The 13,192-nt window shown below is 37.3% G+C and overlaps 1 protein-coding gene across 1 annotated transcript in view; it reads right to left on the reverse strand.

Moving 5' to 3' along the window:
- The window catches only part of LOC148953577 (protein MAK16 homolog), a 124,578-nt gene that overhangs the window by 14,225 nt on the left and 97,161 nt on the right, over positions 1-13,192 (reverse strand). Inside the window, exon 6 of the mRNA XM_089087739.1 lies at positions 5,793-5,912. Coding sequence (XP_088943865.1) covers positions 5,793-5,912 — 120 coding nt within the window. The remainder of the gene's footprint in view (positions 1-5,792; positions 5,913-13,192) is intronic.

A 13,192-nucleotide genomic window follows, 5' to 3' on the forward strand; every position in this document is an offset into this window, starting at 1 on the left:
TGTGAACTAGGTTGGGTTTATAAAGAGTGCATGGTTCTGATGGTATGGGAGGTGTGGTCCCCCCATCAGGTTAGTCTAGTCTTCTGTCCCTATTTAAACACAGGAAAAATCCTACTGCGGTTTCCTCATCGTGGTAGTCAGGTGGAAACGGCCGGAATTGCCTATCCCAATTCTTGCTAGGCCAAACAGCAGAGGGTGCCATCAGGGAGTGGAGACCTGCATGGTTAAATATATTTCCACAAAACGTCCAAATACAAGTCAATGTAAAGAGTCCAACCCATACTACAGCATCCCCGGCAAGCGATGCGTTGAAGGTTTCATCAGCGCCTTCTCCGAAAGATTGGCAAGCTGAGGTACTCGTACTACTCCGGAAACATAGACAACCCCTCAGCGTAGGGTGCTGGAACGTCTGCTCGATAAAATGCCTAACGACCCAGTCATTTATCGCTGGGAAATTATTGCGCTTCAGCACAGACATAATGTGCGTTTCAGAAACTCGTATCAACAGCATTGTGGAAGGCTCAGAGATTAGAATTCGTGAGGACGACGCTTCTTTCTCCTTTTTATACTCCTGATCCCTTGATAGATCTGCGTATGGTGCAGTGGGCATCAATTTAAGCCCCCTCGCAGCGAAGTCACTTCTAGAGTGGGAACCTATCTCACACAGAGTAGCAAGAGCGCGACTCAAAGGCCACCTATTCAAAATATCAGTTATTGTAGTTTATGTTCCAACCAGAGACGCACCGGAGAGCGAAGCAGATATTTTTTTACCACGTTCTAACTTGTACGCTTAAGAAAGTCCCAAATGTTGAGTCTGCCATTGGCCACTTCGGTCTTGGAGCTAGATGTAGCAGGTGATCCAGACTTCCTCACTTTGCCATGATGAAAGACTTGGTCATTACCAACACCTTATTCAAACACAAGTCAAGCCATAGAGCCACATGGCATTCAAGAGATGGTAGAGCGAAAAGCCAGATTGATTACATCCTCATGTCCCGCTGTTCGAAATGAATGGCTACGAATAGTAGATCGTACATCAGAGCAGATACTGGCTCGAAACATGCGTCGGATCATCTTCTAGTCAAGTTGGATCTAAAGTTACGACTTGCAGCACGCCCCAAGAGGAAACCTCCACGACGATTTGACACCGATGGCTTCGATGATCCTAATATACGACAGGCATTCTGTTTAGAGTTGTCTAGCCGCTTTGAAGCTCTCCATGTACAAGCGAACGATGAGCAAACTCAAAGTTTGGATGAAGAGCGGTTGACCATACGCAATACAATCCATGAGGCTGCAGAAGCTACGACAGGATACCGCAAAAGACTATCCAAAAAAAGGATGTTATCACGGGCAATTCAGATGACTGAGCACAAGCAACAGATATCGGAGAGAAAATCGGAGTTGTTTAAACGTCTGAGAAGAGAATGCCACCATTCGGCTAAGAATGATAAGAACCAGTACTGGGAGAAAATCGCTGAAGACATAGAAGCCTCTAGATCTGACACCAGGAAGATGTATCAGCTCCTAAAATCAATCAGGTGTAAATCACATAAGCCTACCAGCATATCCGTTGAAGATGAAAATGGCAAGTTACTCTCGAATAATGCCGAAATAATAAATCGCTGGAAGGAGCACTTTGACAAACTATTTAACCAGCAGCAACTCCCCAAAGTAATGGATGATAATCAGCGCTGCCATAATCCAAGTCGTAGCCCTGATGACCTGCAGGAACCAAACTCACCCAGCACTATAGGATTGGGGAGACTCTATCATTCTTCTAGTCTTCAAAAAAAGGGCTAAAGACAACATGCAGCAATTATCGCGGATTCTCTCATCTGCATTGCTGCTAAAATATTTGCCATGGTGCTACATAATCGTTTTCGTATCCAGTGCAACGTAAAGACAAGGCTCAATCAAGAGGGATTCTGCCCATGCATGGCAACAATTGACCAACTATTCGTCTTAAGACAAACCCTTGAATATCGCCATGGTGCTACATAATCGTTTTCGTATCCAGTGCAACGTAAAGACAAGGCCCAAAACACGAGAAACCAACAGTGTCTCTATTCATAGATTTTATTACAGCTTTTGATTCTGTTGTAAGGGATGGAATCTTGAAGACCATGACAGAGGATGGAGTACCAGGCAAGATAGTTAGACTTATCCAAGCATACTACCAGCATACGCGAGCCCAAATTTAGATTGGTGGGGAGCTCTCCTCGATGTTCCAAATTGATTTTAGTGTCCGACAGGGATGTATATTGTCTCCCGTCTTATTTAATTTCGTGATCGACTGGATTATGACCAGAGTAATGACGTAAGTCCAAATTTTGTGATAACCGATTTAGACTACACCGACGATATGTGCTTGTTAGTTGAATCTCGTTCAGAAGCCCAATCTATGCTATCGAAGGTAGCTGAAAAATCCTCTCTGGTCGGCATGAAAATAAGCTCCTCGAAGACAAAAGTCATGGCATCTGGTATATCATCTCAAGTATCCCCAATTTTACTAAAACAATCGCCCATAGACGAGATACATGAATTCAAGTACCTAGGTTATCTGGTAGACCCAATGGGAGGATGCACATCAGAATTACAGTCAACAATGGACTCAGAAACTGGAGTTTTCACCCAGCTAAATCACTCTACGGAACCAGAATAATGTTCGTCTGAAGACAACAATAAGGATATATCAGGCCCTTGTTCGGTCTCTCTTTCTATACAGTTGTGAGATATGGACTATGAAAGCATCCGACATTCAAGTCGTCAACGTATTTGATCCTTCATGTCTAAGAAGGATCATTGACATTAAACTCCGTCACCGTGTCAGCAATAACGAACTCCGGAAAATCTGCCATCAGCGTCCTGATTTTGCCACTATAATTAAACAAAGAAGACTCCGATGGTTCGGCCATACACTTCGCCGCCGACACCACACCTTTGTCAATAAAGCCCTCAGATGTACACCTCTTTCGGAATGGAAAAAGTGACATGGGGGAGAAAAGAAAACGTGGTTCGCCTGCATCAAGGCTGACCTAGACCCAATCGGTGGCTTCAAGAAGTATGGACGAAGATGGGAAAAGTTTAACTTATTGAGCCACTCGCAAACGACCGAGACTCTTGGCTTTCTACAATGACGAAGCTACTGGACGCCAGGGAGAGCCGAGATGCTTGAGGCCTGCTACAAGTACAAGTAAGTAAGATTGGTTAGTCTATCCAACATGCAAGTAATTTACCATTATCATACTATTAAAGAAATTCATGGACTTGTGAAATCTGCTTTCATGAAAATATTCTTTAGTTGTATACAAGGCCGTATTCAGGGTAAGGATTAGGGGATTTGACCCCCCCCCCCCCTAAAAAAAAACAACGTTTGTCCGACTCGTTGAAACGTAATAAAAATGCATAAGAACACATATTTGATGCGGTATATTTGTACCCCTATCCCCCGCCCCCGAAGAAAAATGGTTGTAAAAATGTAGAAAAATGGTTGTAATAAGGCTCTGGTTGAAAATATAAGTTTAATTTTTGCTAGTAGTTCAGTAATTCATTCTGTTCATTTGAAAAAGTCCTCTTAATAATTGTGTTGGCTAGTTTTAATTTCTGATTTTGTTAGATGCTTTGTTTATTTTGTTACATTGCATGGCTATTAGCTAAATTAAATAAATTAGCTGATTAATAGCTGAGTTGATAAACTGATATAGCCTTAAATAAGGAACCACTTTTTTGTATTAGATTTGCATAAATAATTTCTTCGAACACACTGAATTTTTTTAATAAAATAAAACATACAGACATAAAACAAAGGATAAAACTACTTTTACTTAATCTAAAGCATTTTTTCAATAAGATGAAAACTAAACAGACACAAATAATCGGTAAGAATATTTCTTTAACAATTAGTGCTCTTTCTTTGTGATGTGACTTCTTTCGTATTTTTATTTTTTGTTGTAAAGCGTTTTTTCATCATTTTATGTTATGCTTTTATATTTAAATTTTCCTTGTCCTTTTTCATTTTTTCGTATCCCCATGAAGCCGAAAATTTGGGCTTTTTAAATTTATTTTTCACTAGTTTACTTAAATGAAGCACAAATTTTATTTTCACCTCAGTGAATAATTTGTATATGCTGAATTTAAATTCTTTACTAAAAAAAAATTATCAAATGAAAAAAAATGCATCGATAACTAAAGCTTAAAAGCACCAAGGACAGAGAAAGTAAAATCTAATAAGTTTTAATTGGTTAAAAGGAAACTTACAATCCCATTTATATCTGAAACAAATTAGGAAAAACTGGAGATTCAACTTTTATGCAGAAGACTTCCAAATGCAGTTATATAGTTTTTTTGAAGAGGGCACCAATTTTTTTTTTTTTTTTTTGAAGAGGGTTGAAAATCAGCAAAAAAATTAAATCCTGTAAGAACAAACAGCTTATGCAGCTGCAGCTTTCCATTGAAGGTAAAGCTGTTTCTGGAAACAACGAACTGTTAAAGTTTAAATTTTACGACTAAAAAAAGTTACCCAATTTGACAAATTAATTTTGCTGGATTTACTGGATTTACGGTCAACATATCGACAATGACGAAAATGAGATATTGCGTTAAGAACTTTGCGATTTAGAAACCAAAAGAAAATCCTAGAAAACCGCAGTTTTTAGGCATGAAATGGGTCTTTGTATCAATAATAGTTTACTTTTTTCCCCAAGAATATGTAAAAGCCTTCCTTCTATTGTTTTTTAATATGGTCATTTTAACTCTTTTTTAAAATTTCACTCGTGACTTGGATTTTTTTTTTTTTTTTTTTTTTTTTTTTTTTTTTTTTTATTAATATATTCCTTTGCTCGAAAAAACTGCTCATACCATTTTCATGCCAAAAAAATGGAAAAATTCAGAAACTTTCAGATAAAAGTTTTCAATATTTTCCCTTTAATTAACCCCATCAACACCTTGTCCCCTCCCCTTCCTTCACTACAAAAACTGATTACTTTCGTCTTAAAGCAATAATAGCCAAATTCCCCCCCCCCCCCATGAATATTTGACTACCTTTTTTGTATTTTCTTTCTTTTTTTTATTTCACTCCTGATATTTTTCCCCCAAATTTTCGGCAATTTTTATTTTCCCTTACCCAAAAAATCTCCTTCAGGTCGTTTTTCGGATCCTTCAGACCTAAGATTGGTCCAGGGGGTGGGGGGCAAAAACTATTTTTATTTTGATGTCCTTGGTACTTGAAACTTCTAGACTGCAACTCTACGAGCCGATTGACCCGTTTCCAGTTTAATAGCATCGTGCAAATTAGTTCCTAACAGTCCTCTTTCCTCACTACCAACCAACTGCTTGAATTAATTCGCCGGACCAAAAACTCACCAATCGATCTCTGTTTGAAAACAAATTAATTTTCTTCCTCAATATTAATCGTAAGGTGTAGCCTTTTATTGCAACATCTTGCAATTCTTGAGATGGTATGGTATGGGGACTTCCGGTTTTGGTATCTTCATGGTATCCGGTTTTGGGGCCAAACTCGTCTAGGACAACTTGGGTAAAAAGCTACATTAAGCTAGATGGTATAGACCAGCTCACAATATTCTGGAATTTGCCCGCTTTGTTGACTTTACAGACAAAGAACTTCATGAAGGTTAGCGTAAAGACTCGATTAAAACTCGGAATGGACGACGATATGGGCGCAAAAATCAATGAAAGAGTTATACCATCTTGTCTACAAGTTCGGGAGGCATGTAATAATAATTTAGTTCGTCAATTGAAGTGACAGTAGGCAATAATACAAAATGTTTTACCTCTGTTTCTTCCTCGTCGCTTTCGTTTTCCTTTTCCCCTTCTTCAGCTTCGCTCTCCATTTCTTCAGCATCTAAGGCCTTGTCAAATGCCACTTGAGAGAAATTGTAGATGTCACCATACTGCAAAAGTGAATCAGTTAAGCAAAAATATAAATTAAGGAATAACCCAACTTTACAGTTGGGTTTACATGAACCTCCCTAAAGTGAAAATTTCCTCATCGCATATTTTTTGAGCCCCTTCCTTTTTCTCGTTTTTTTTAATTTTCCTTGATTCCAATATTCCGCCGTGTTTAAATTTAATATTTTTCTTTGACAGTCTATCAAGCGCAACTTACTTTTGAAGCCGCTTACTTATACAATAAAAAGAGTCCAAGCGTCATTTATTTAAATACTTCTAATTAAACTGTTTTATGGTACTGTTGAGACTTCTTTCATGGGAGTTATGAGACAGAGTTATGGCAGCTTTATACTATTCGCTCCCGAGAATATTTCTGCTGTGAAAGAGTTCTTGTCCCATTTTCTATACACGTTGCTCCTATGATGTACCGAGTCTTAGAGATATATAAAATTTTGGGGATATATATATATATTTTTTTTTTTTTATATATATATATATATATATATATATATATATATATATATATATATATATATATATATATATATATATATATATATATATATATATATATATATATATATATATATATATATATATATATATATATATATATATATATATATATATATATATATACCACTATACCACTAACTGTTTTAACTGTATATTTGTAACTACTAAAAAGGATATCGTCCAGAAAGATCTCTATTGCCGAATTTTTTGGGATTTCTCCCCAAATTTTCGCAAAAGAAAATTAAAATTAATGTTCCAAAATGTCACCAGAAACAATCATTACAAATGTACAAACAGGCAAAATATATATTACTAATTTTGTTAACGTCGAGAGATTTCTGAGAACCCGATTTTCTATCCTTCCTACAATATGCAAAACAATCCTCTAGCTGTGTGTCAATAATGGCAAATTTTACTTCCTGAGGACTTACAGATAATTTTGAAAAAAAAATGTCGGATAAAATAGTATAAATCTAAGAAATTTTTAATTATCTGGCCAAAATAGAATGATCGCCATAGAATTTAGCAATTTGCGAAAACTATATAAAAGCTTGAGGGAAAATACAGTTGCTTGCTTACCATTTTGAGTTTGATAATTCTTATAAGATAAAATAAGATTATTTATAGTGAAATAAGCAAACAATGAACGCATGAGACAAATACCTAGAAAGTCTCCTTGGTCCGTAAGATACTTGTCTGTGTGGAGCCTGAGGAAAAATACTACGAACAAGAACTACGTTTGAAGCCAATATTTTTTTTCAAGTCTTGTGAAGCTAAGATGATTTTGTCTTTAAGTTTTAGGAAATGTACTATTTTTAAATCTCGCCAAAAGTCATCATTTTATTGATTGTGTCTTCAGCTTGAAATTAGAGAAATCTAATAAAAACCCATAAATTCTGACAAGGATGAACATTTTAATTTAGCTCACTCTCTTAAGACATGTTGATGTTTATATACGATGAAGTGAGATACGGCTTTTTTATTCTTGAATTCGATATAATGCAAAAACAAGCAAATTTTACAAACAGTCTGGGAAATATAGGGAACATCCTCAAGATTAAGAATATGTGGGGTCAAAGGTACATACGCCAAAGCGTGTGTATCTTTGTTAAGTTTTCACTGATATGGAAGTTCAAAAGAAAATGTGAATAATTTGATTTTTTTTTTTTTTTTTTACAAGTAGTAGAAATTTATTTGTTTAATATTGATTATAGAAAATCAAATTTAGTTCCTATTAAAAACATGGTAAATTGTAAAGACATGGGCTATAAGCAACGATAAATTGCTAATAGCCTAATATTCTTGGCCGTATTCAGGGGAGAGGTTATGGGGTTTTGACCCCCAACCCACCCCCAAGTTTTCCCTGATATGGAAGTTTAAAAGAAAATTTGAAATGTGAGTAATTTGATTTTTTTTTTCTTTTTTTACAAGAAGTAGAAATTCATTTGTTTAATATTGATTATAGAAAATCAAATTTAGTTCCTATTAAAAAATGGTAAATTGTAAAGACATGGGCTATAAGCAACGATAAATTGCTAATATCCTAATATTCTTGGCCGTATTCAGGGGAGAGGTTATGGGGTTTTGACCCCCAACCCACCCCCAAAATATTTGTCCGACTATTAAAAACATAAGAAAGTTGGATAAAATTATGTTTTTTATGCATTAAAAAATTGCCCCCCCTCCGAGAAATTTATCGTTCCCCCTCCTTCCAGCCCCCCGAGTAAAATCCTGGAAACGTCCTTGCTAATACTGTTTTAGTTTTTTTTTTTATGTAAATTGGGAAAATGGGGCATATTTTTTTTTCTTGTTCACTCCGATCTTTTGGGGCTAATTAGATCGTACTACCACAGAACTGTGCTTTTCTCATGAAAGGACAAAGAATAAGATCCTAAAAAGGACTGAGAACTAAGTGCTTAATTCTCTGATGAGTTTAAAGATTTTGTCTTTCATAAGCAAAATCTTAGGAGGTTAATTAGCAAAAAATGGGCCTGAAGTTCATGTAGTATTTCTGTTGAATTGATTTTCTCAGATTAAGCTGAAATTTCTTGTTTAATTTGAAGGAATGAGGAAAACTTTGTAACATGTTAATCAGCGTCAGGAATTACGGAAATTATTAAGAACCACAGAACTTTATCTACCGGGGTACATTAAGAAACAACAGATCGGAAATACGGAGTCCACACTGTTCAAAACACTGAGAAAAGAATGTCATAAATCCGCCCGCCGCGACAGACAACGCTACTGGGACCACGTGGCAGCAGATATACAGAAGGCTGCTAGTCATTCAGATACCAGAAAGCTTTATTAACTATTAAAAGAAGCAACTGGAAAAAGTCAAAAGGTCTCAAATGGAGTGAGAGGCGAAGATGGAACGCTTCTGTCAAGAAAAGAAGACATAATCGCAAGATGGCAGTGCTACTTCCAGGAGCTGCTGAACCACATTCACAATATTCCTTCCACTGAAACGCCTCCCAGTAATAGCGCCACTGCACGCCAGCCAAGTAGCCCTAACAACAACTTAGTACCACCGAGTCAACAAGCCCCGTACAGTAACGTCAATGTTAACTCCCCCCCCCCCCTTAATGCAAGAGATCAAAGAGGCAATCAAGAAGCTGATGAATCACAAGGCACCAGGCACGGATTCTATCCCGGCCGAAGTCTACAAAGCTGCTCCTATTCTCACTGAGAAACTACAGAAGCTCTTCTGTTCTATATTGTCTCAGGAACGTTTCCCCCAGGAATGGCAAGACTCAGTTATAATGCCTGTCTTCAAGGAAGGCGACCGTACTGAATACAAAAATTACAGAGGGATCTCACTAATGACTATTGCAGGGAAGATATTGGCAGTAATCCTGCTTAATCGATTCCGCAAAGTCCGCAACGAAAGAACCCGCCCCAAACAATCTGGTTTCCGAGCCGGCATGGGCTGTATTGACCAACTCTTCACCATGAGACAGATTTTTGAACATACAGCCAAGCATCAACAAATCACCGTCGCTATCTTCATTGACTTCATTACGGCCTTCGATTCAGTCATCTGGGGAGGAATTTGGATGGCGATGGAAGGATTGCGTTCCATCTAAGATCATACGACTCATTCAGGCTTGCTATCAACACACACGGACCTGAATCCAGATTAGCGGAGAACTTTCCCGGCTATTCGATATCGACTTCGGTGTGAGGCAAGGGTGGGTACTCTCTCTCAAACTATTCAATGTTGTCGTCGATTGGGTAATGAAAAAAACACTGCCAAACTTCGAAGGAGTCAAGGTTGACCCTGATTTCAGTACCACTGACCTGGATTATGCCGATGAGGTTGCTCTTCTTGGTAAATCCGTTAGTGCAGCCCAGAACATGCTTCTGAAAGTCTCCAAAGTTGCTGCCCCATTAGGGCTCAAGATTAACAGTGACAAGACTAAAGCTATGTCTAATGCCTCGGGTATAAACTCTGCCCCTATAACCCTTGAACAAAGGCAGATTGAAGTTGTCAATGAATTCAAGTACCTGGAATTGTACATCGACATCAACGGCGGATGTAGTGAAGAAATCCGTAGTCGCATTGCATCAGCTTCCGCTGTCTTTGCACAGCTGTGGAAGCCGCTATGGAAAAGGAAGGAAATCCACCGGAAAACTAAAATCTGTATTTAGAATGGCCTAGTCCGATCGATCTTACTGTACATCGAGACGTGGCCATTAAAAGTCGTCGAGGCGCACGCCCCCAACACTTTTGAACACAGATTTCTGAGGAGCATATTTGGGTTACGTCTCGGAGACCGAATCTCAAATACGATCATCCAACTACAATGTGACCAGAAGTACCAAATCACATCTGTCATTCGACACCGCCGCTTGTCCTGGTTCTGCCATGTTTGCTGAAGACCGGCCAAGACTTTTACAAATCAAAGCCTACACTGTAAGCCAGCACATGATTGAAGGAAACGACATGGAGGACAAGCCAAAACTTGGCTCAAACAATGTCAAATCTGACCTCGAGTCGATTGGCGGGTTCCGGAGACATGGTCGCAGATCGGACCCTTCATGGCTCGACATTATCATTCCATTAAACCCAAGACTGTAACCTGTGGAATTCAACAGTCTGCCAGATCCTATCGCCAGGGAGAGTTACATAGCTTGTGCCCTGATCCAAGTACAAGTAAGTAAGGTATATTAAGAAAATTAGAAAACTGAAGATTCCAAATGGAACGAATTAAGCTCAGGCGTACTTCTTTGGAACGGCTGTTCAGCGTAAAATTTGTTATGCAAAATTCAGTAATTTCAGTAAATGAAACGGGAAATAAGAAACATAGAATTTCGGTGAAGTTCTAACTGAGAAACTTTTCGATATCTTAGAAAGTAGTTTAGTTATGTAAATGAAACTTTCAGGAATGAATTGAGGGTCCAAAATACAACCTGGTATCTATCCAAGCTATAATACCTATCCTTTCCTTTTTTATGGGTTAAAGAGTTATAATTTGGGATTAAGCAGAACTATGAGGCTTAAAACACCTTTTCTTGTGCCTCATTTGAGCCGTAGATGTATTTCTGAACATTTCACTTCTATAACACAAAGATTGTCTAAGGTCATCAAAATTCAGTGCCCTTATGAGGAGAGGGCGTGGAGGTAGATACTTCAAAAGACCTTCCCAGGGTACCAGACTCTGGATCCATTTTTAAGAGTTTCATTCACCATGGTAAGACATCAAACCTTATTGATTATGTTACAGTAAACCGAAGACTGGCAGGATCAATAAAATATACTAGGGTATATAGGAGCGCTGTTATTGATGTTAAAAGTAAAGATCACCATCCAGTAGTGTCAAGGGTTAATCTAAAGCTGAAATATCGGAAGGGTAACTATCTCCCGGGAAGTTATGATGTTGTTAGACTCCAGGATGAGAATTTGAGAGAAACTTTCCCGGGGATAAAAGATTACGCCGGGGATAGGGGATTTTAAGGAGTTTTTCACCCAAAAATTTCACTTTTTTGAGGCGAAACTAAAAAAAACCTTGAGCATCATTTTCTGGTGTCTTTTCTTATGGGCCGACAGACCCACTTTTTTGCGGTAATTTCTGTCCGTTTTAAATTAGACTTAAAATATAATTTTATTTTTGCTCGTTTAACCTCACTCTTTACATTCTTCTGACGTTTCTTTTAATGTCTATTATTATAAAGAAAAATTAGAGAAAAAAAAACAATCCACTTAATCTACAGTAAAAACGTATGGGATGGGCTGAAACCTGTTAAAAATATTGTGACAGATCTGCAGACTTATTTACTTGATATATCATAGGCAGCGCAATAGTATCCCTGCTTTCAATAAAAAAAATCAAAGTACTATCACTTAAATATAATAACTCCCTATGCCCCCCCCCCTTTGGATACCATCTTGATAGGATACCGTCTCTGCTTTGAATTAAAAAAAAAATTTTGGCATACCTGCTTTCAGTAAAAAAAATTCAAAATATTATCATTTAAATATAACACTTCCCTAACCCCCCCGCCCCCTGGATACCATGCACCTTGATAGGGTACCTTCTCTGCTTTAAATTAAAAGAATACTTAACTTTTTGGCATCCCTGCTTTAAAAAATAAATAAATTTGACATACTATCATTTAAATATAATATCTCCCTATCGTCTTCTCCCTCTGGATACCACCTGGATAGAATACCGTCTCCACTTTAATTTTAAAAAAATAATTTTTTGTCATCCCTACTTTCAATAAAAAAATATCAAGGTACTATCAATTAAATATAAAAACTCCCTATACCCCCCCCCCCCCCTATGGATACCATCATCTTGATAGGATACCGTTTCTGCTTTAAATAAAAAAAAATAATTAACTTATTGGCATCCCTGCTTTCAAAAAAAAAATCGAGGTTTTATCATTTAAATATGATAGCCCCCCCCCCTCTGGATACCAACTTGATATGATGCCGTCTGTTTTAAATTAAAAAAAAATTTACTTTTTTGCATCCCTGCTTTCATTAAAAAAATTCGAGATATTATCATTTAAATGTAATACCTCCCTACCCCCCCCCCCTGCCTCTGGATACCACCTTGCTAGGATACCGTCTCAGCTCTACATTAAAAAAAATAATTTATTTAATAATTAACTAGGTCACTATATGGTTCAAACAAACACGCGAAATAACGTTAAAGAGCTTATTGTTCCTTGAAAAAAAAATTGAGGGTATGAGTAAAGGGGTATAAAGAAAACAACAAAAAAGGCGAAATTATTCAGATATACCTCAAAGTACTGGAAAACTGAGTCATAGATTCGCCGTGGCATTCAATAAGATCCAATGAATCTAATTAAAAGGGAGCAAACACAAAAGCCAAATTAGGCCAGTAGCCTATGAGAAATCGCAAAATACCCAAGACAATGAAAAAGTCCCAATGGGGGGCACTGGGTCTATCAAAATATTTCAATGGTTTCCCAGGGAATTTGATAGTATTTTTTTCCATCTCCACTTTAAATGAAAAAAATAATTATCTTTTTGGCATCCCTGTTTTCAATATAAAAATAAGGTATTATCATTTAAAAATGATAGCCCCCTATCCCCCCCCCTTATAGGCAATAACTTACAATTTTCTTATGAATCATATTCTTAGGGCAACTTCCGTTTCAATCTTTAATTCCCCAACCTTGTACATAGCTTAGTCTATAGCTAAATTTTTTCTCAATAGAAGGTTGTTTTGTTTTTTTTTTTGGGGGGGGGGGGGTAAAATATTTTCAGACAGAAGATTGTATTTTCTTTAAT

The sequence above is a fragment of the Artemia sp. Qi Xiang Cuo genome, chromosome 4 (assembly GCF_049724085.1).
Source record: "Artemia sp. Qi Xiang Cuo chromosome 4, ASM4972408v1, whole genome shotgun sequence".
Classification (NCBI taxonomy): Eukaryota; Metazoa; Arthropoda; class Branchiopoda; order Anostraca; family Artemiidae; genus Artemia; species Artemia sp. Qi Xiang Cuo.